Source organism: Euphorbia lathyris, chromosome 2, assembly GCF_963576675.1.
Source record: "Euphorbia lathyris chromosome 2, ddEupLath1.1, whole genome shotgun sequence".
Lineage (NCBI taxonomy): Eukaryota > Viridiplantae > Streptophyta > Magnoliopsida > Malpighiales > Euphorbiaceae > Euphorbia > Euphorbia lathyris.
This window is the reverse complement of record NC_088911.1, coordinates 117,273,806-117,298,712: the sequence shown is the minus strand read 5'-3', so window position 1 is coordinate 117,298,712 and position 24,907 is coordinate 117,273,806. Positions and strand designations below refer to the sequence as shown.

General features: G+C 29.9%; 1 protein-coding gene across 1 annotated transcript; it reads right to left on the bottom strand.

The window, feature by feature from the left end:
• Positions 1-21,341: 21,341 nt before the first annotated feature.
• On the bottom strand, positions 21,342-24,101 carry LOC136219643 (3-ketoacyl-CoA synthase 11-like). Its single transcript, XM_066007120.1, has 2 exons — positions 23,149-24,101; positions 21,342-22,328 (listed from the first exon to the last, which is right to left on the bottom strand). Exons 1-2 carry the CDS (start codon positions 23,905-23,907, stop codon positions 21,537-21,539), a joined length of 1,551 nt encoding a protein of 516 aa, XP_065863192.1. The 5' UTR covers positions 23,908-24,101; the 3' UTR covers positions 21,342-21,536.
• Between the last annotated feature and the right edge of the window lie 806 nt (positions 24,102-24,907).

Below are 24,907 nucleotides of genomic sequence, written 5' to 3'. Positions count from 1 at the left end.
AGAGAGGTAATAAAGCTCGCATCAGGACTTATCACTACATATGTAAATAGGCAAACTCTAACAAATTTTGATGTATTCAAAGTTCATCTCCCACTACAAATCCTATTTTTTAAAACATGGGAGCGTGAGGTACGCTGATAAGTCATGCTGTCAGTTTGGAATGGGGGAAGCAATCAATACTCCCTCGAAAATAGTAAAAGTGACAAGGTAGAGTGAAACAGCAAGTAAGGGATTTAGAGGGAATAAAACGGATAAAGCAATTGTCAGGTCAGGAATAGCTACCCTATGGCAGAAGGAGAGATGAGTGGGAGTGCATGCAAGGAATCAGTCTCAAGTTCCCTCGAAGATGAATTTGTACATATACTACTCGTGTGGAGGATATCCGATGGCACCACCTCTAGGTAATCATCCTCTAAGTTAATCAAAATTTTCCTTTTCCTATGCATGTTGGGCAAAGATATGGGCGAGATTTGGATTTGGAGCAAGATATATGCCCAATACGGAGGGTAGACCCAGAATCGAAGCTGGATTTCAAAAAAAAAAAACCATAGATCGAAACCATAATCATTGTAGGTCCTCGACATGTTGTATGGAATATTCCACATGCCATGTCGAAGTGACTGTTGTGGGTTACATGCCGTAGGTGGAAGCTCACACAGCGTGTTAACGGGGGACACATTCATGTGACTGAGAAACATAGTTTCTATTTCTCAAATACTAATTCGCACAGCGTGTTGAATGTTCGACACAATGTGTGGAAAGTCACACGACGTGTCAACATTCGATATTGTATGGCTGAGAAACAAAAATTCGATTTCTCAACCTTAATTCACACTGCATGTTTTCCCCATGAAATTTTATATTTCATATTTTTGGATTTTGGGTTTATTTTTTATTTATTTTTGTAACTTTTTTAACTCGACGCACAATAAATTTATAGAAAACCCAAAATAAAGCATAAAAATTTACAAAAATAAATGAAAATAAAAATTAATATGATGCAAATGAGTTTATAATAATACTTATTGGGTTGCTTTGTTTATAGTCGAAAAAGCTTGATTTTCTCTGTGTCGTTCTCAAACGTCTTTAAAGCGTACAAAATGTTACTCTCTTGTGTAGTCTCCTCTGAAAATAGATTGAGATGATATCCATTTAATTTTTGGACCCCTCCATAAGTCCATTATCTCTATCATCCCAGATGAATGAACAATTTCTATGATAAAAGGGTCAAACCACCGACCCTTGAGCTTTCTGAGAAATAATCTCACTGGCGAGTTGTATAAAAGAACTTGATCTCCGTTATTGAAAACCTTTATTTAGACATATTTATCATGCCATTTCTTCTATCTTTCTTTGTATAGCTTCGCATTTTCATACAAATTGAAATTAAGTTCATCTAACTCGTTCAGTTGCATCAATCGCAGTTCTCTCGAAGCCTACATGTTAAAATTTAAAAATTTTAAGGCTCAGTGTGCTTTATGTTATAGCTCCACAAGTAGATGACACAATTTCCCAAAAACCAAAAGCTAGGGGACATTCCTATTAGAGTTTTAAAAGTAGTTATATATGCCCATAGAACATAGTCTAGTTTTAAGCTCCAAGCTTTTATTGACATCTCTACCATTTTTTCGAGAATTTGTTTAAATTTTCTATTCGACATTTCAACTTGACCATTTGTTTATGGGTGGTAAGGTGTTGCCATTTTATGGGATACAACATAATTTTGTAGCAAAGAATCAAACTTCCCATTACAAAAATGGGATCCTCGTTCACTGATGATATCTCTATAGCTACCCTATCTAGTCAAAATGTTCTTTTTGAGGAACTTAACCACCACTCGAGCATCATTTTGTTGGTGTGCCCTAGTTCTTAGACATTGGTTCTAGACTATGTATTAAACATTATGTATATTGTTGGAATATATTGTATAAGTGTTATTTGAATAAAATGCATTAATTTATTCTATTTATATCTTGTGTTGTAAACATGAATGAAGTACCCATTGATTGATAATCATAAACTTGTGATCGCTCCTTACTCAAGCCTTCTATCCGGGCATCACCCATTGTGGCTGGGTCGTTACATGTAAAATGGCAGCATAACTTTCTATTTATAGGCATCGGAAGAAACCATATTTGTGAAGTTGAAAAAAGACCGTTCATCCTTCAATCCATTACTTCCTGCAAAGTGGATTTTATTGGCCAACCATACATACAGATGTAGTTGAATATGTTAAAACATGTGATGCATGTCAAAAAGTCAGGAATATCTCCAAAAAAACATAAGATGCTTCAACAAGGCATCCTCGTTTTCGAGCTCTTCGATGTTTGGGGAATAGACTTCATGGGATCTTTCTCGAAAGTCGCAGAACAACTAGTACATTCTTGTAGAAGTTGTTTACGTCTCCACAAATGGGTCAAAGCAAATTTTTTATCCATGAATGTGTTGGGAATTCATCATAGAAAAATAACAAAGTGTAGCGGAAAAAAGCTACCGTTTAAAATTTCTAGAACCCGTAGACCGTGTTAGATTGCCATAGATTAAACCTCAAAACGTTTTTATCAAGAAGAATCAGAAACTTAAGGGTTATGTCTCTTTTAGAGACGACCGAAGAAATCCACAAGTCACGTGATTCTCCAAAAGGCTCGTGCATCAACACAATCTGAATGAAAACGATGTTATAGCCGAATCAAGAACGGAATCGCGAGCTTACGGGAGTAGGGGCTGGCCAAAATTTAAAGAGTGAGGCTAGGGTTAGAATAGTTCTTTTAATTGCACCTTAAATACCTTTCCTAACTAGGTTTAGTGTAATTTTGGTTTATTACAAATTGACCCCTAATTAATACAATCTCATAAATAAAACCTTGGAGTATTTATTTAATTATAATAATTTGGTTTAGTCAGAATAGTCCACAATTACAATTAAGGTCCAAAAAAACTAAAATTGTATTATCAGTTCCATTAATAAATTATCTTATGCAATCTAATCAATCAATTAATTAATTAATTACATCAGAAAATTATTAATTAACTATAATTAGTCCCCTACTGTTAATTAATTAACCCGTTCTTTTCGAATAAATACTATATATGTATTTAATAATTAAGTTTCATTCATGCAGCTGTGTGTGCACGATCCTAAGAGTCCGTTCTCAGTCAGTCATGGACCTAAAGCCCAATGACTGTAAGTGGATTCTAGCAAACCATTACGGTTTCCAACTGATACGAATTATTCCAGCGTCTCAAGGAGATGTGAAACCCAGTAGATAATCTCTCAGTATCTCTTACCAATTGCATATCGATATTATAAACTAGAGATATGGTGGCTGTCATTCTCTTAAGGGATGGCGATGGGGCAGGAATGAACTGAATCTCACATCGAAAATTTAGAGGGAGTAACTGAGGCTTATTAATAAGGTGGGAATCCAATGCATGTAGATGCCTATTAAAACCGTGAAGCCCAAAGTGTTGGATTTGGACCAAAACAAGCAATGTCTATATGATATTGGGCCACGGTGTTACAATTGGTATCAGAGCCGACTCTCTACGTACGATGTATGATTCAAGGACGAACCAGGTGGAAGTTGGTGGGTCTGTAAGGACCCGATCCGGAGTGGGTGACGTCGAGGTAGAAGACCTGAGTAAGGAGTGATATTAAGGGATGGCGATGGGGTAATGAATAAACTGAATCTCACATTGAAAATAGAGAGATAGTGAGATGGTTTTATTAGTAAGGTCGGAATCCAATACATATAGACGCGTTTTAAAACCGTTAAGCCCAAGGTATTGGATTTGGGCCAAAGCGGACAATAACTACATGATATTGGGCCATGGCGTTACATTACAACTCCAACCAATCAAGCCAAAGCTTAAATACTGACCTAAAGTCTATACAAAAATTGATAGATCCAAAGATCTTCAACCCCATATTAGCTCCGAAAGACTATCATTTATCTCGCTTCAACATCGATCTAACATCGAGTTAAGCAATCATTTGCTCTTACTTTACATCAGCGCGAAAATGTATTCTCAGAATCAATTTACAGTTACAATATTTTGAGTATTTATATATTTATCAATACAATATATCTTTTTCAAAGTTAATAAATCTGTTTATAATTAAATTTTATGTTAAAGCGGCATTCATATGTCATTTTCGTCATTTCGACATTCACAATCCTCCCATTAGAAGTCAAAATAGTGCACAATCCTATTGAAATGACATTCCATAAATCCAATTTCTAATTTATTTTATTTTTATATTTGGAAAAACATTCTTAGTTATCACTAACCCTTATCTTTACAGCAAAATAAAAAGGGCTAATTACAAATCTAGCCCAATTAAGAGGGGCCTTTTACATATCTAACCCACTTTACTTCCATCTTACCAAATTAGACACTTTCAACCATTTTGGACAAAATTACCCTTAGTTCTATTCAATCATCGATCTTCTTCTTCTTCTTCTTCTTCCGCTTCTTCCGCTTCTTCTTCTTCTTCTTCTTCTTCTTCTTCTTCTTCGTTTCAACTTCTTCTTCGGTTCATCTTCTTCAATTTCTGATACCAATTATTATCGATTTTTGAGATTATTGACGTATTATGTTCAATTTCCCATAGAAATGGTATGTTTTTAGCTTATACGCTTGCTTTTCTCGTTGGTCTTGCTTCTTTCTTCATCTGTTTCAATTTCCTCTATTTTCCACAATTTTTCTCCATTGCTGTCGCATTTGTGACGAAATTTGTCGCATTTCGTCACAAATGCGACAAGATCTGTCGCATTTTGTCACAAATGCGACAAGAGTTGTCGCATTCGTCGTAAATGTTGCATTCGTCGCAAATGTTGCATTCGTCGCAAATGCGACAGCTCTTGTCGCATTTGTGACGAAATGCGACAGCTCTTGTCGCATTTGTGACGAAATGCGACAAATTTCGTCACAAATGCGATAGCAATGGAGGAAAATTGAGAAAAATTGTGGAAAATAGAGGAAATTGAAACGATACCATTACAGATGAAGAAAGATGCAAGACCAACGAGAAAAACAAGCGTATAAGCTAAAAACATACAATTTCTACTGGAAATTGAACATAATACGTCAATAATCTCAAAAATCGATAATGATTGGTATCAGAAATTGAAGAAGAAGAAGAAGAAGAAGAAGGAGAATCAGAAGTAGATCGATGATTGAATAGAAATAAGGGTAATTTTGTCCAAAATGGTTGAAAGTGTCTAATTTGGTAAGATGGAAGCAAAGTGAGTTAGAGATGTAAAAGGCCCCTCTTAATTGGGCTAGATTTGTAATTATCCCAAATAAGAATAGGAAAACAATAAGATATAAATAAAATAATGATGTTTCTCAAATAAAATTGGAATTATATAACTAAATTGATAGGTATAGAATAGGTGAAATAGGTCCAATTTTTTCTGATGAAGCCATAAAAACACATTGTACATTCGTAAGAAAATACTCAAAGTCGGCATGTGTAACAAATGTGTAAAAAACTTAAGTTTGCTAGGACAAGTGGCCTAAACGGTTATGCAACAAAAGTTAGGTCTTGCTTTAATATCGATTATCACTAATGCATTAATTATTCAAAACATTATTACAATGATTAGTGTGTTTAACTTAGTACTATTGAATAAGAAAAGCTAGGTATTGCTTTAATACTATCGATTATTGAAGAAGACAGTAATTTATTGTTGTTTACCTTTTCCGAATTTACTAAGAGCGGGAACGGTTTATTTTATACATTAATCAATAAATTTATGTGGTTGTGACAAAAGAAATGACTTAGATCAAAATGTTTGGAATGTACGAGAAGTATATATTTTGTTGTTGTTTTGTGTTTTTTTATACCTTTTTATGATTTTGTTTTTTTGTAGTCGTTTTCATCCATTCGTGAATCTAGTATTAGTTTTGTCTATTATTATTATTATTATTATATGAAGTTTTATTTCTTAGGTCCTGTTTGTTTGGGGGAAAATATTCTGCAGGAAAATATTTTTCTAATTTTCCAGTGTTTGTTTGGGCAGGAAAAAAGTCAAAGAAAAATAAGTGACAAGTCAATGGAAAATGAAGGAAGAAATAAGGAAAAATGTTTTACCCTTTTGAAAAGGGTAAAACATTTTCCCCAAAACATACGCGTTTAGAGAAAAATGGGCAAAACGTTAAAAAATGTAAAAATACAAAAATATGAAACATGAAAAAATATGAATAACGTGAACACGTTACAAAACACGAGAATATGAAAAAAAACCCGTAAAAACATGAAAAGGTGAACAAACGTGAAAAACGCAAAAACGCAAAAAAGAAAGCGAACACTTGAAAAAGCACAAAACATGAACAATGCGAAAAAGTGAGAAAACGCGAATTATACAAAAACGTGAAAAATACAAAAAACACAAAAACGTGAAAAAATACGAAAACGTAAAAAATGCTAAAACACAAAAACGTGACAATAAGTGAAAAACATGAAAAGACGAAAACATAAAAAACACAAAAACGTGAAAAATACCAAAAACATAAAACGTAAATAACACGAAAAAGTAACAAAATGCAGAAAATAAAAAACGTGAAAAAAAGAAAAAACGAAAAACTAAACGTGAAAACACGAAAAAATGAAAAAAAAAATGCAAAAAAATACAATAACGTTAATAACACGAGAAAACGTACAAAAAATGCCAAAATGTGAAAAACGTTTTTCATGTTTTTAACATTAAATTTTTTTCACATTTTCGTGTTTTTCCACTTTTTGTGTTTGTAACAAATTTTCACGTTTTTTTTTGTGTGTTTTTTCACGTTTTTAGTGGTTGGAAAATATTTTCCAATATGATAGCTAAACACCGAAAAATATTTTATTTTCCTATACAATATTTTTCCTGCATAAAATTTTTCAGAACACAATATTTCCCCCCAAACAAACGGGGCCTTATATTTTGTTTATTGTGCTTTTGTCGTTTCTCATCTAACGAAGATATAAGTAATTTTCTAAAAATAAATAGATATATAATACTATTTCAAAAGAATACATATATTTCTACCAAAAAAAAAAAAAAGAAATACATATATAATACTACATCGTTTTGATGATTAAAAACATAACTAGTTTCTTTGGTAGAAGAAAACGGAATTAATTAAACTAAATTTTGAAATGACATAGGTAGTGTAAGCGATATTTTACGAATATGCTAATTTTCAACATTGCCACATGTGGTTAGGATGCGAGCGTGTCAGAGAAATTATTTCTCAATTAAAATGGACGGTTAAGTTTATGGAATTACGCGTCAAAACTTGAAATCTAATGAAGCGATTGGCAAGGGATGCAAGGATTGAAAAAGTCCATCTTAGGCCTCTAGCGCCCTTACAGAAACTTTGCTAAATAAATTATTTTTATTTAAGTTAATCCGAGTAAATTAAATACGGGTAAAATAAATAAAATGAAAGTGCGAAATTGACACGAGATTTAGGGAAAAAAAAGTATTTATTGATATAAATGTGAGTCTGAATACACGTGTTTAAAGTAAAAGAATGAAATTCATTAGACTTGAAATATTTCTATACTAAACATATAGATAAATCAATTGAATTGGAAAAACAAATCAATACATAATTGAAATACAATAATAATAATAATAATAATAATAATAATAATAATTGAAATTCAATCACAAACTCGGAGCCACAATAACTATCTCGGCTAGACGTTGAATTTGGTGTCGGCTTGAAGTGCTCAGAGCATCGCGGGTGTTTAGCAAGAGCAGAATTGATTTAGAAAATTTCTGACTTGTAGTAGACAAGTATGAGACAGATTTGACCTTCAACTTCTAAGGGACTGTATAAATTCTTACGAACATGGAATCAAGCAAAGTAAAAGGCTAAATTGAACTTCAGAAAGTCAAGAACAAATGTTTAGAAGGGATCGGAGACTAAAATGAACTTTAAATAGAAAAAAAACGGACTTGAAAAATCACTGAACGAATTATGCTAAAAGTTGGAAACAAAATGTTTATCTTTCTACCATTAATTAATTTATAGAGATGTTATTTAATTAAGTTTTATATAGTACTTTTCATTATATTAATGTAAATATGAAATGTAATATTAGTAATAAAAATTATTTATTATAGTATTATTTTAATTAAAAATAAGTAATTAGTATTATAATATTTTAATTTGAATAATAATGAATCTATCTTTCATATAATATTTATTTTATGCGGCGTTTGTTATTTATGTACTATTGAATATAAATAATTATATAATTTTATTAGTAATATTATTTTTTATGTTTATATTAAAATAATAATTTTTTTTATAAAAATTAATTAAACATGTATGAAAATTGATTTGTGATAAAATAATAAACTTATTATTTTATATAAAATTTATAGATGAAAGAACTAAATAGTTGGTTTTGTCAAAATTCAAAAACTTTATAGAATGTTTTTAGAAACAAATGAATTAACTAATATAATATGCACAAACTGAAAAACTAATAAATTACTTACCCAATTTTATATATACTCCAAAACAAATAAATAAAAAATCCTAATGATTCTAACTTTGGTAGATTGATTCTAATTTCAATAAGTCATTTATTTATTTTATTATATCAAGTCCATATTTATCAAATTAGTTAGTAATAAAGATCTAATTCACTATTTATTTTATTTATATCCAAAACTATATTTTTACAATTTAAAATTGAAGTTTTTATATTTTTTCTATAATCATATCACATACATATAAAAAAGAAAAGAAAAATGTAACTATTTTTTTAGAGATAAAAATGTAAATTTAGAACGTAAATTAAATGAATACTAATATTTTGTGAATTAGCATTAAAGTTGATTTTTTCTATTTATCAAGGATATAAAAAATGAAATGATTCATGTAGTGAAACGAAAGAATAAATAGTCAATCTATGAATATCAGAATGACTAGACTATCAGAATGTTTTTATCAATAAAAAAATTGATTTGTGTTACTTAAAGAGTTAAGTGACATTAAATTATTGATATGATATATATATTGGATAGGGTGTATTCTTTAATTTTCTGTTAGAGGGTTGTTTATTCTTTTGGTTGGTAAAAGACAAGAGAATTAAAAGTCTAATTTTTGTGGTTGAAGTGCTAATAATAATCATTTATTGAGTATATATCATACAACTTCTGAGGGAAGCTGAGTTAGACTTTTGGTAGCACAAAATGATGGAAGCTAACACGTGCTTCCCAGTGTGGATTGGTGCAGTGTAAATTTATATGGTTATCTCGAAATGATTGTTGAAATTCAATTTATCTCAATAAAATTATTCAATTTTAAATTTTATCTCAAATAGATCACTTTGACGATTTCGATACCATAGTCAGCATCACTCAACTCAAATTTCCAACTGAAGCGATATATGACAGTCATCAGTCTTCATCACATGCACCTTAATGAGTAGGTAGAATTTGCTCATTCACTATTAGATCTAGGCTTATTAGAATCCTAAGGTAAAGATTCAAAGCATCCTGAGGCTTAGATTTAATAAACTTATATCTAACGCTGAATGAACAAATTCACTTGCTCATTAAGGTGCATGTGAACATTCCTGTGGCAGCCATATACCGGTTATTTTTTTGAAAAACAAAACTAAATTTTATTTTTTTTTTCACAAAAAAAAAAAGACACGTAACAATCATGTGGCGCATATGTGGATGTCATGTGTTGTTTCGGTTCAAGATATGAGTTGACTCATTGCTGGCGTGTCACCCATGTATCATTTCGATGCCTTTTAATTATTAAAATCATCGGAATGACCTAATTGAGACAAAACTCAAAGTTAAATTATTTTATTGAGACAAATTAAAGTTGAGTGACTATTTTGAGACAACCATATAAATTCGGTGACCAATGATTTCTATTACAGTTTGTTGTTTGCTATTTGAAAAAATAGATATTCTTTGCTTTTGGAAAATGCTAATTTTTATATATAAAAGACAAACAACAGATCTCTAACAAAACATGTAAAACTCTCTCTTTTAATATAAAAAGGCAAACAGAAGGATAAAATTGTGTAAACGAACACCCTTTTAATTACTTTTTTCGAACTTAATCCAATTCTTATTATATTATTATGTCCAACTACCAGATTAAAAAAATTAATTTTCAAATCCAACTTAATCTAATCAATTGAACTAATATATTAATATTAAAATTAAATTAAAAACTAATATGACAATCAAGAACTATAGGTATAATGTAAAATGATAACAAAAGAAAAAGTTGAATATAATATTTATAACCTATGTTAACAAGATTAAACAAGGTATAATAAGAATGTAATAAAATATTATAGAAAGATGGCAGAGAGACTTAAAACACAAAATCTTCAGAGTACACATTGAAATGTGGAAGTTCAAATTTGTTTAAGGTTCTAAGAGCAATAACAAATATAAATACGAATTACATAATTTATAAACACTTTGGGCTGAGTCTGTGTTTTGAGACAACACAGGCCCAGACCATTTTATATTTGGATTTTTGCATGCTAAAATTGTGCAGGCTTAATTGTTAAATATACATGTCCAGATTTAAGTCATACAAAGTGGGTTTGGATGGGCTGGACGAATAATTGACTCATAGTCAAGACATGTTATATAATTGGGCTTCCTGCATGGATATCCTAACTAAGGGAAATTTATAGGGAAAATTACACAGAAATTCACATTTGAAAAACTATCTATAATTATGTCAAAATCTAATTTTGAATTATGTAAAACTAATAAAATTATTATTTTTAATATTGGAGTTTATAAATTAGAGATCTAGAATATATTGTTTAGAGTTTTGGATTTATGAATTGAAGTTAAAAGTTTTAAATTATGGTGTAAAAGTATAAATTATTTGTTATATATGGAAAATAATGACATATTCTAAGTTTGATAATCTGATTTAGTTATAATTTTGTAGTTAATGATAATATTCATGTAGGAAGCCCAATAACTAATTATAAAATTACAATTAAATCAAATTATGAAGCTTAATTCTGAATATGTCATTATTTTCTATATTTAATAAATAAAGTATACTTTTATATCTAAATTTAAAAATTCTAAATTTCAATTCATAAATACTAAATTCTAGACAATATATTCTAAACCCCTAATTTATTAAACTCTAATTTTTAAAATAGCTTAAAAATAGTGATTTTATTAATTTGACATGATTCAAAATTATGACTTGACATAGTTGTAGATAGTTTCGAAATGCATCTACACAAAAACAGTGGAGATGAGTTTTGCTTTTCTATCAATAAGCCATATAACACAACCTGTATATATAAAAAAAAAAAAGTCAATGGAAATCATATTTACTAAGCTTAGGGATGATAACGGGTAGGGTATCCGTGGATAGTGCCAATCCCAAACTATTACTCGTTTATTTTTTAATTATATGTACCCGTCTTATTACCTAACGGGTAAATTTTTCCATCTCATACCCATCCCATTACCCTTTAATCAATAAACAAAATAAAAAATATTACAAATTTAATAAAGTATAAATTTAATAATTCATCTATCTAAAAATTGAACAAATTGAACATTAATTAATAAGAATAAAGTAGTTTAGTTGTATCATTAAATGGTTGAAGAACAAAAGGTTGGAGTTCAAATCTCACATTTTACATCCAAAAGACAATAATATTTTTTAACATTTACAAGGGTTATGACGGGTAACGAGTACCCTGTGGGGTATTCCTATACCCACCCCATTACCCTAACGGGTAATTATTTTGATCTCATACCCTTTTATACAGGGTACGAGTAGTCCCATTAGGATCGAGTAGTGTCGGGTACCCGCGGATACAGTACTCGTTGTCATCCCTAACTAAGCTTTCTCTTCCATTTCCCCATTTTGGTGTGTAAAAATCATCACTTTTATTTTTTAAGTTTTCTCTCTCTAAACATTAACTTTCGCTCTTATCACCAAACAACACCTAAATAATTGATCATCCTAATTAATAAATTCTAAACCCTAAAAAATATATTTTAGATATATAATTTATAAAGTATAGTCCTTAAAATATAATAAAAATAATAAATTTTTTTATATAATTGTTGATAAATTTTTTAAACAGGATTTTTATGTAAATTTCCCAACTATTTAAATTGATGGTCCAAATAAGATTAAATTGGACTGGGCCTATTCCATGAAGCAGTTGGGAAAATTACATAAAAATTCATATTTTAAAAACTATTTACAATTATGAAAATCGCTTTTATGTATTTTATCATTATATGATTTTAAATCTTAAAATATTTTGTTTTTGTTTTTGTCAAATTTTCAGTTATTCAGTTGCAGGAAATAAAAACAGTTTTAAAAAAACCACCAAATATGACATTTAAATAAATTTGTTTGATATTTAAATAAATTTGTTTAAGGGTCTAATACAGTTATAAATAATTTGCTAATTATGATCATTGTGTAATTTACCCGAAGCAGTAACCATGACTCATATCCGCAGAATGGTAGCTTAAGACAGGCTGAAAGATTGATTGGACTAGAAAGCCCAACTATTTAAACCACATCAAGCTTGGATATAAATTCAAAATAAAGCCCAAGCCCATCAGATATTACACCACCCAACCCCCAATGAAACCGCATCTTAAAAATCAGAATTATGAATTTATGACCATAAGGATGTCATACCCTAATTTTTCAAGTTTAATTACTACTACTCTATTTTGATTGATTGAAATCATAACGACTTTTACAAAAAAAAAAAAAAAAAAACAACAAAACAAAACAAAAAGAAAAAAAGAAACAAAAATCAGAATATTTTTAGAGCAATATATTCCACTAATCAATCTAATTATTTATACAATTTTCTTCTGTGACGGATAATGAAATGGTATGTACGCGTTTTTAATTGAGTAAATTACACTTACAACCCTTCATCTTTGATTTTACTTTTATTATTATCCATACACTTTAAAACCGAACATTATAATTCTTACATTTTGCATTTTATAAATATTATGGTTTTTTTTACTATTGACCAAGTCAACGTGACCGATGACGATTTCAAAATGAAAAAATTCAAGATTAAAATTATTTAGAATTATATTTTCAGTGAAACTGTTGTTTTAGAGTGTTTTAATCATAATTTTTGGAGTTTTTTTTTTATAGAAAAATAGTTTTTGGAGTTTCCTCTCTCTAAACGGTCACTTTCTCTTTTATAACTAAACAACATTTAAATAATATCAAAACTAAAAGTGTAATTAATTTATTAGTCCCTAAATTTTGATAAAACACACTGTTTAGTCCCTATATTTTCAAAAACACATGGTAAGGTCCCTAACCTTTTTCTCAATGAACTGTTTAGTCCTTCCGTCTGTTTGTTAGATTTTTTACCGTTTATGACTTCGGAAATGACTAAATTACCCTTTACAATTTACCTTCAAACTTCAGAAGAGGAAATCCAATTTAGAAGAAGAAGCTATTTGTACGGAGAACAAGAAAAAGAACAGACCCAATGCTTACGAATTTGAACGATTAAGAAGAAAATCAAGAAGAAGAACACTCAAAGTTGATTTCAGATGCATCAGAGTTTAAAGGAAAGGAAAATAAAGGAAAAGAAGAACGCAAATCCAAATTGACTAACAGAATCTTCATGAGAGTCTAACGGCAGAGACTAAACAGTTCACCGAGAAAAACGTTATGGACTAAACGGTCACCGAGAAAAACGTTAGGGACTTTATCGTGTGTTTTTAAAAATACAGAGACTAAACAGTGTGTTTTGTCAAAATATAGGAACTAATAAATTAATTATCCAAACTAAAAGGTTCAAGAGTTAAAAGTGTTTAAAATATAATTTCCATCAGCTGCACCATAACAGATATCTACTATTAGAGTGGTCATTTTTATTAATGGTTAAAACGGTCATTTTGTTACTAAAGTGTAAAGTTCATGGATCATAATATTATATTATGAAGTTTAGGGGCTAGAAAGTAACAACAATGTTGAATGGTCATGGATAAAATTTATCCATTTTTATTTGGCTTAAAGATCTATTATTTTGTAATATTTTTACTCCTAATCTATTTAAAATGTTGATCTTTGCCACTTGACATATTATTTTGTAATATTTTCTCCCCCTAATCTATTCAAAATGTTAGTCTTTACCTTTTAATTTATTATTTGGTCTTTACCTCCTAATTTGTTATTTGGTAACATCTGTTTAACCTAAAAATTAGTGAAATCTCAACCAATTTTAATGGTGAGTTACACTTCTGTTAAAATTTCAATAGTCTTGTTAAATTTTTATAAATCGATTTTCTATTAGGCAAGTTAAGGTTTTAACAAAATTATTAATTTATTATCCTTATTATTATTATCAAATAATAAATCAAAGGGTAAAGTTCAAATAAAACCCCTGTGGTTTCACTAATTTTCAGATAAAGGAATGTGATTTATTTTTTGTCAAAACGAGGATTGAGGTTTCACACTTTTAATAATGCTATTAAAACTATCTTTAACGACCTGAAAATGAAAATTTTTAAGAATTAAAGTTGTTCAATGCCATATTTTCTATGGAACTACATTTTCGATTTTAGAAAATCATCTTTTTTGGAACTTTCTCTCTCTAAACATTAACTTTCTCTCTCTTTACCAAATATCATCTACATAATCTCGAAATAAAAAAAATTGAAGAATTAAAGTTGCTTAGAATATTAGTAGTTTTTAAAATATGTCATTTTTGAAGTCGTCAATGGTGATTTTAATAGTATCAATCGAAAAAAATCTTTATTTTGCTAAATTTGAAAACCTCAGTCCTCGTTTTGACAAAAAGTAAACAACAGTCATTTATCTGAAAATTAGTGAAACCACAGGGGTTTTATTTAAACTTTACCCTAAATCAAAGGACAAAGACTAACATTTTGAATAGATAAAAAATTTAAAGGAGTGTCTTAAATTTTTATATTTTGTCCAAATGCATTACTTTAGAAAATTTAGTAAAATTTTCTGCAACTCGTCATTGTAATTAGAGTTAGGGTTGTAATCGAGTCGAACTAAACTTTGGCATGCTCATGCTCGGCTCGTAAAAAAATGGATGAGTTCGAGCTCAACACCTTCTTCATGAGGTGCTCGTGAGCAACTCGTTTATTTGTTTAGGAGCTTTGTTTGCGAGCAGCTCGTTAATTTTGTTCGTGAACTTTGCTCGCGAACAGTTCATTATTATGTTCATTTAAAATTTCTTTAACACAAAACTATATAGTTTTGAAACCTACAAAACTAAAATTTCACACAAAACTACATATATTTATATTTCTCCTTTATAGAAGTATTGTTATTTAAAAAATAATCGAATCAAGTTTACTCACGATCATGTTTATGAAAATTATAAATAAGCTTGTTCATGAACCTATAACTGAGTCTGATTACGAGCTTTTGAACGAGTTTCAACGTGCTCAAGCATGTAGATAGTGATAATGCACGGAAAAATGATTTATATCACTATGAAATCAAATTTATAGACCAACTATCTATTATTTTTGGTAAAATGAACATTATATGAATTTTTGAAACCGACAGAAGCATACGCAAGAATTACATGGATTATAAAAAGGCAACACGATCGAATTAGGTTGGAAATAATTCTTTGGATTAGGGTTTGTCGGTTTGTATAGAGAACTTGTACTATGGACCGGGTGCAAGTTTTAAACCATAAACTTGTATTTCCAAAAACCACAATCATATTTTATTATTATTATTATTGTTATTTTTCTGCCCTTCTTTTTCTACTTTTGTTTCAGTGCATTTTTGGGCTCTTGTTTTTATAGTATACTTGCACCCTACCTCTTACTTATTTCACAATTCTTTACTTGCCCTAATTAAGCATTAATAAGTACTTGACTTAATGCAGGTCTAGACTAGATTATTTCAAATTATTCTATATAAATGCACATGTCTTCAACTAATTCATTGATTTCTGCTTTTGTTTTTTTGGATCCATCCATTTTAGTCCTGAATGATCCATATATATAGAGAGAAAATTTGCATTTTCACAAGTTATCAGATAATTTTTGGATTAATTGTTTAGGATCTGTTTGATATGACGTAATGCAGTGTAATGTAATCAAACTTGCAATGTAATCAACCTTGTAATGTAATGGAATAGAATGATGATTTCATTATTATGTTTGACTAACAAACTAAAAAAAAAGGATAAAATTTAATTACCGTTACAATACTTATATTTGCTTAGTTAAAATGTAATCATAAAATTTTATTTATACAATTAAAATCATCGAAAAACATGAAAATGTGAAAAACGAGAAAAACGCGAAAAACATAAAACATGAAAAAAAGATGAAAAACAAAAAAAAAAATTGTGACGGCAATATTTCGTCATGTTGTCCGAGTTTTTCGTTGTTCGTGTTTTCCAGTTTTCACGTTTTTTTTTTCGTTTTTCATGTTTTTCTAGTTTTTTATTTTATGGTTTAATAAGAATTGTGCATAATAGGTATTAATAATAAAAATGCAAGAGTTAATCATAACAGGAATTCATGTCTATTATTTATGTGATGCATTTGTGATTCCATTACGACAAAACAATATGACTCATCCAAACATAATAATGAGTCTTCCTTATAATGGGCATTCCATTATGATGCTCATTACGGCGTACCAAACAAGACCTTAGTGTATATATTACTTGTCAATTCTTATTTTCTTCTCACATACAAACTCTTATATTATATATTAAATACAACACATATTCAAGGGAAATTAATTATCATTTCCATTAGCCCTAATTAGTTAAAACTCATTACTGTACTAAATTTACTCTATAGAAAACAAAGACAAAGTTAAGGGGCATGATTGTAATTTACCCCATAAATTTAACCAATTGTGGGAAAAAGTAGGAACTTACATTTTATCTCATTAGAGCACTTTGTAATCCTTTAAATGGAACAAATCAGTAACATTTACATGCAAATAATTGTATTAAACAACCATATAGTGGTACTATATAATATAATTAATTTGTGTAACAATATATTTTTTTGGTTGAATTAATTGTAACCAACTTTTTTGTGGATGAGCCCAGGCCAATTTGTCATGGCCTAAACTTGTTCAACAATCTAATATTAAATATTAATTACTATTATTAATGTAGGTGGTTGTTGTGACTTTTTTTTATTTATTTATTTTTTCATTAATTCAACTAATCTGTTATTTTTTTATTTTTTATTTTTTTTTTTGAAGAAATCTGTTCTTCTTATTTCTAATTGAAATTTATTGTGCATATTATCATTGGAACATGAGATTTCTAACTTAAATTTTTTTAAGATTCTTATCCTTTGAAACCAATCTTAATTTAATTGAGAGAGAAAAAGAGAGTGTATAACGAAGATTTTTCTTTTTTTTTGGTACTTATTAAAGATTAAAATTTTTCATACCAAGTAATTAGATATAATTAGATATAATTTTTTTAAAAGGATTAGATATATATTTTTAGGGTTAGACTATGCTTACTTTGTTTTTTACAAAGTAAACCTTATTTTGTTTTTTCTACTATCGGATGATGAATTTTGATAAAGTGAACTCATCCAATGGTAGAAAAACAAAGTAAAATTTATTTTGTCAAAAACAAAGTAAGCATAGAAGACACCTATATTTTTAACATTGTATATAACTATATGGGCCATAAAATAGGACAAATCACACAGAGGATCGTATATGTTTATGCAATATTTCTATAAGATTAAAAAAAATTCATTTTATCTTAATAAACTAATATATTTCTTTTGGTAGAGATAAACTAATATATTTTTGGTATTATATTAATAAAATCATATTGAACGTTTTTCGGTATACTGTTATCGAAATTGATGACATTCATTCTACTGGACGTTCTGTTTAAATCGAAAAGCTAATTCAACTATTAAAATTATATATTTTCGTTAGAAAGAAAAACCGAGAAGTATAAAATAAATTGTACATTATGGTTGTGTAAGTGAGTTTACTTGACATTTATATAAAATGATTGACTTTTTTTTGTTACAAAAAGTTTAGGTAAGGATAGATCTATCCACTCCTAAGGTCAAGACAAACCAAAGACCTCGATGAGTATTTATAGTGGAATTTACAGATCACCTACCAATATAACCGGAAAAGTTTGTAACTTTATTTCAGACAATGACTTTATTTATTTACTTATTGGTGAGTATAGTTACAATTTTTAGCATTGATGACACTCTAACTATCGCCTTAATACTCGAATTAATTAGTTGCTATAAGCATATTATAATTGGGAATAACAATCAACTTAACATAGAGTAGTTAGCATACTTATCACATGAATACCATATAGTAGGGGTGTTCAAAATTCTAACCAATCCAAGGACAACCCAATCCAACATCCAAATATCTAATTTATTGGTTTATTTATTATATTGGATAGTTATAACCAAACCAATAAAAAATTTTCACATGGATAAAATAATTTAACCGGTTAATTAACCAATCCAAACTAAAAAAGCCCAATATTTTTAAAATGCATCCAAAACTTTTTTTCTAACAATTACGGATCAAGGTAAGCTCAAACTAAAAGGACCAAAACAATACTACGTAAAGTCATGGAATTCAAAATAATTTTTTATTTTGTATTTATTTAGTTACTCGATGTTTAATGGGTAAATTACACCTATGGGCACTTTAGGGGTGTGTATCGGTATAAAACCGAATCGAACCGAACCAAAAAAATCGAATACCGAAATAATCAAAATAATTCACACCGACACCGAACCGAATAATAGGTAAAACCGAACAAAAATATGCGGTTCAGTTCGGTTTAAATCGAACAAACCGGATTAAGTTAAAAATAAAAAATAAAAAATACTATATTTTCTCATTAAATTTACCTCAACAACAACAAAAGTTGAAATACTTTCAAAATATATATATTGGGTTCTTATCTCAACAATAATAAAAAAAATTAAACTTGTAAAATCAAATATATGCGTGTATATATATAAAAGAATGTAAAATATATGTAATTAGGTCGGTTCGGTTTTTTGTACACTTTTTGTCAAACCGACTGAACCGAACACCAAAATAGACTTAAAATTAAAACCGATACCAAACCGAATTGTTAAAAAAATCGAACTGAAAAACCGAATTCAATCAGTTCGGTTCGGTATGCGGTTTAAACCGTACCGATGCACACCCCTAGGCCACTTAACTTTGCTCATTTTCACAATGTGGCCCCTAAACTTTAAAACATAACATAAAAGTCACTCAACTTTACATTTTTTTTACATTATGGCCATTAAACTTCAATCAATACCTCAAAATAAAAAATTCGAAGGATTAATAATAATCTAATAAACTTTAATTCTTCAAAAATTTTGTTTTGAGACTATTTAAACATTGTTTGGTTAGGAGAGAGAAAGCTACTTACATGACGATTTTGGCAAATAAAAAGTGTGGTTTCATAGTAAATATCATTCTAAACAACTCTAAAGCTAAATGGTTATACCGTGAAAATGAGTAAAGTTCAGTGGCCATGAGTGTAATTTACCCGATATTTAATTAGTGAATGATTAGATATTTAGCTATTGAAATATTTGATGTTTTTCGTATTTAATTAACATGATATTTAATTTTATGGTAATTAATAGATTAATTAAATATCTAATTTGATATTTAAACACAATTATTGATATTTAATTTGAATCACTTTACAAGAATACTTTACATTAATTTATAAGAAAAAAAAAAGTAAACAATCTAGGAGAAAAATTTACAAGATTAGGAAGAAAAAAATATGAAAAATTAAATATAATAAAATTAAAATTGAAGATATTAAAAAATCAGATTTGATATTGATTGAAAGTAAATAAATTAAATTAAAATAAATTAATTAACCTAATTGATTGAAAGTAAATAAATTAAATTACTTAACCTAATTAAAATAATATGTAATGTGTTTGGTGAAATTAATTTATGGATTGGTGGTTAATAACCAATCCAAACCAAAACCAATCCAATCCAATTTTATAGAGTTTTTATGGATTGGATTGGTTATTTACAACCAATCCATGAATTCATTCCTTAATTGGATTGGTAAGGTTTTTTTATCCAATAACTATTGGATTGATCCATGAACACCCCTACCATATAGTATATTTACTGTCAGAATTTCAAATATTAACAATTATCATATTTTCAGAGAATAGTTGAATTCCAAATTTATATCTACACCACATAGAGGCAGAGGCAGAGGCACAGACCATGGCCACCTTACTACCCCTAAGAAGGATAGTTTTGGCCACCCTCAATTGTTGTAAAAATTAGTTCTCGGCATGATACGGATAGGGTTTGAGGTGATAGTTTTTAATTGTAAACTATTAAAAGATATTCTCAAACTAAATCTGAAGGAGCCGTTAAACCCCTAAATTCATAAGCTAAAACTTGTAGAAATTAAAATCCCCCGTAGATAAGAGGGATGAACCTTAATAAATCTCAAACAGAAATTGTATTGATTGATTGATAAAAAGATTGTTTATAACTTGGTAAAATGGATTTTAAATACCGACTAAATCCTAAATAAGAAAATACAATAAAGCCGCTAATAATAAACTAATTTAAATAAAGGCGAAAGCGTAAAAATGGAAGAATGGTAAAAATGTGACAACGTTGTAATTAGGAGGAATGTGGAGAATGGGCAATATTGATTCGCAAGTCTACATGGCGTGTGGGAATATCCACATGGTGAGTGGATTAAAACAAATAGACATAAACTCTCTTTTGGATCCATACAACGGGTGGACTCTGTTTCCACATGTTTTAGCCATCTCTTCCTTTCGGAGTATCGTTCTTTTGGCTCGGCTTCTTCCACTATTCGTTTCCACACATCATACAAAGTTGGATCTGGGTCATCTACTATTTCCAACTTGAGAGAGGAGAGTGTTAGAATTGAGGTGTCTTTCTAATTTTAACTAAGTTAGGACCTCTAGTTTAAGGGGGCCTCCAATCCGTAATATATTTCGAAAAGAACATCTGATTTAAGAGGTTTTCAATCCTAAATATATTTCAATTACAATAATCATTTAGATAACAATCGTTAAAAATTATGTATATAAATCATTATATTTTTCCGTCGAATATAATAAAAAAAAAACAAAATGTAGTCAACCAATGTATTTAGTATAATAGTCTTCTTATAGTCCTCTTTCAAATGTATTTTGGAGTATAAATATCCTTGAATTATGTAATTCTTTTCTAATGAGAAATAAGAGTTCAATTTATATCCGTCTCTTCTTCCATTGAAAATTTTAAACACACAAAACTAAAAATAAAAATGCAGGAACTATATTTTATTTGACAATTCTAATTGCATGGACAATAGCATCCGAAAAAAATAAAATAAAACACAATCTCCTGTTCACTGCTGACGTATCATTTCCTGAATGGTCCACATCAACCAATTGACCTCGAACCACTATACCGACATCGATCTTCTAGCTAATTGCAAAGCATTAAATTCAAGAAGAACGAACCGATTCGATCTTAGGAACATGAACAGGAAAGTCATCAATTTCATCAATCCAAGGACTCTTTTCTTTAGCAGGATTAATAGTCTTCAATGCTTGCCAAACAGCACTATTACACTTAAACCCTGAACCAAAAGCAATCTGCCAAGTTCTATCTCCTTTTCTCATTCTTCCTTTAGCCTCAGAATAAGCAAGTTCATACCATAAAGAACTACTAGAAGTGTTTCCAAATCTATAAAGAGTCATTCTAGAAGGTTCCATATGCCAATCACTAAGTTCTAGATTCTTCTCTAATTCATCCAAAACAGCTCTTCCTCCTGCGTGGATACAAAAGTGTTCAAATGCTAACTTGAAATCAGGAATGTAAGGTTTTATTTTGGCTTTGAAAACCTTTCTTGCAACCAAAGTTGCAAAGAACAGAAGTTGTTCGGACATTGGTAACACTAATGGTCCTAATGTTGTGATGTTTGTTTTCAAGGCTTCACCCGCGACCGCCATTAGGTCTTTCGAGAGGGAGACACCGATTCTCGTCTTGTCGCTTTCGTCTTCTTTTTGGAATACGCAGTTGTAGCATTTGTCGTCCGCTCCTTTGTGGGTACGAACTGTGTGGATCAGTTGGTACTTTGATCGGCGGCGGTCTCGAGATTTGTTCGAGAGTAGGATCGCTGCTCCACCCATTCGGAAGAGGCAGTTGGAGACTAGCATTGATCGGTCATTTCCAAAGTACCAGTTTAGTGTAATGTTTTCCATGCTCACTACTAAAGCGTACGAGTTGGGATGCACCTGTAATATCATGATCGCATTATATTAGTTATATATTTCACGTGATGATGTAAATAAAACTAAAATTTGTGTCAATGCGATGGTTAATATAAATCATGACATCATATCAGAAATTGACAATCCTATTATTATAAATCCAATCTATATAAGCCCGATTAATAATAATAATAATAATAATAATAATAATAAAAATAAAGTTTATAAATATCACTTTACTAATAGTCATACTAATCATAATAAGCATTTAATTAATTAAAATCATATAGTTATTCATTATTATTTTTTACTGATCACATATTTGCAATATAAACCATAAAAACTCAAAATTGGCGTTACCTTTCCTAAAATAAAATACGATAATACTATATATATTATCATTTAGGAATCATATATCATAAATAAGGGTAGTTGTGAAGTGCTAGTTCTCTGTTTGGAAAATGATGTTATTTTAATAAAAAATATATATATTTTAAATATTTGTCACTTTCTAAAAAAGAGAAGTTTAAATATATAATTTTTCCAAATATATCATTGCATTTAATATCAATAACAAAATATTTTACATTTAAAAAGAAAACATTAGAGGGATATTTTAGTAAAACAACACAATATTTGAGACATGTTAATGTTTTCCTTAATCCATGATTTGAAAGAGTAACATTTATATATAAATCAAACAATCACCAACCTTTTTACTTCTTAAATTTAGTTACAACTTTGTCCCTACATCATACAAATAGACCTATATATAGCATGAAATTGAATTATTAAACTAATTAATTAATGATAATTAGGAAGTTAATTAAATTAAATTAATTACCTGTAAGAGCTGTTTAGCAAGATCAATAGAAATAAGGCCAGCACTGCAGCCCATACCACCAAGATTATAGCTCAAAATATTCCCTCTTAACTTATAATGATTAATAATCATAGCAGAAAGAGACGGCGTCGGATTGAACAAACTACAATTCACAACAAGTATCCCAATATCTTTCGCTTTAACACCAGTTTTCCCCAAAAGTTCATCAATAGCACTAAACATAACAGTTTCAGCCTCCTTCCGCGCCTCCGCCATACACGGATTCGGCGGCACACGCATCACCGCCTCCGGCAAGTAAGTCTTCTGTCCTAACCCCGATCTTTCTAGAATCTTCTGCTGAAAAGCCAAATTCTGTTCAGTGAAACTTCCGGCTAACGCTGACCTTTCCATAAAAATCTCTCTTGTGCACATCCGAGCTTCCTCCGGCTTGTAACAAGAGAAATCTAGTAAGTAGACTTTTCTGGGACGGCTCATGAAGTAAAGAGTGGATAAGAATACGATGAGACAGGAACATAGAGTTACTGATACGAGGTTGAACTGAAGTTGTCTCCATAGCTCGACTAAATCTTCGATACTTAGTGTCGAGAAATGAGCAGAAGCTATGCCTAAAAGTGGAATCAGGAGGAGAAACATAGCGTTTGAGATCAAATAATGATAACCCAGTTTCACATACTTTAGTCTGACTGATAAGAGAAAGTTTGGGAGTTTGTGTTTTTTGTTGTTTTCGGGCTGAGTTTCAACAGTAACCGATTCCGCCATTGTTAAGATTCTGAGATTGTTGACAAAAAATAAAGACAACCCAGATGAAAAAGAAGAAAACTTTGGAAGAGAATGATGAAATGGAGGAGATGGAGAAAAGGGTTTTTAAAGGGGGAAAGGGATGGGGGAGGATGCAACTACCCCAACGAACCTTTAATTGTTAACCCGCCATGGCATTGAATTTGCCAACCGGGAAAAGAGCGGGATTATCTCAATACATACATACATTTGTTATTATTACAGCTTTGACCCAACTGTTACTCAACTAATATCTACTTTGCCACTTATGTTCATGTTCATACCTTCTGTCCGAATATGCACATGCCAAGTGTACTTATTTATCACATGTTGGGTCAACTAGATATGTGAACTCATGACGTTTTGTGTATTATGAATACAAGTTTTATTTGGATTTTGATTGGGTGTTTGTTTACAAGTTTCTTGGAATTTGACAATTGAGTTGGTGTTGGATTTTTGTACTATAAGATAAGTGAGAAAAGAGTTATGGCTTACCCTTAATTTGCTCTTCATCCAAAAGGGTAGGTAAAAAATTATGGAAGTACGAAACCGCCTATTACTAACTCCTAGAACATGATTGAGAATGATGGTTCATGGTGGTGGTGGTAATTACGTATACTAGTCTATAATAGAATACGAGATCACACTACGCATAAATAGGGTTCAGATGACGGTTAAAATCATCATTCCGGAAAAAACTATCATACGATGACAGACAAAATTTATTTTCTGTAATACTTTCGCATGACAGTAAGCAAATTGCTCACTGTCATCTGACCACTAAGTATATGGCGGATTATCTACAAATAATTGTCACTAAATTAAGTTAAAATGCAACGATGCGGTCCGGAGTGGGTAGCACTGGGATAGAAGGTCTGAGTAAGAAGCGACCCTAAGGGATAGTGATAGTGGTAGAAATGAACTGGATTACACATCGAAAATGAAAAGAGAGTGATTGTTGCTTATTAGTAAGATGTGAATC

Coding starts and splice junctions, on each gene's coding strand:
- LOC136219643 (XM_066007120.1), bottom strand. CDS start 23,907: ATGGCGGAATCGGTTACTGTTGAAACTCAGCCCGAAAACAACAAAAAA. Junction 22,329..23,148: donor TTGCTAAACAGCTCTTACAG/GTAATTAATTTA, acceptor ATGATATTACAG/GTGCATCCCAACTCGTACGC.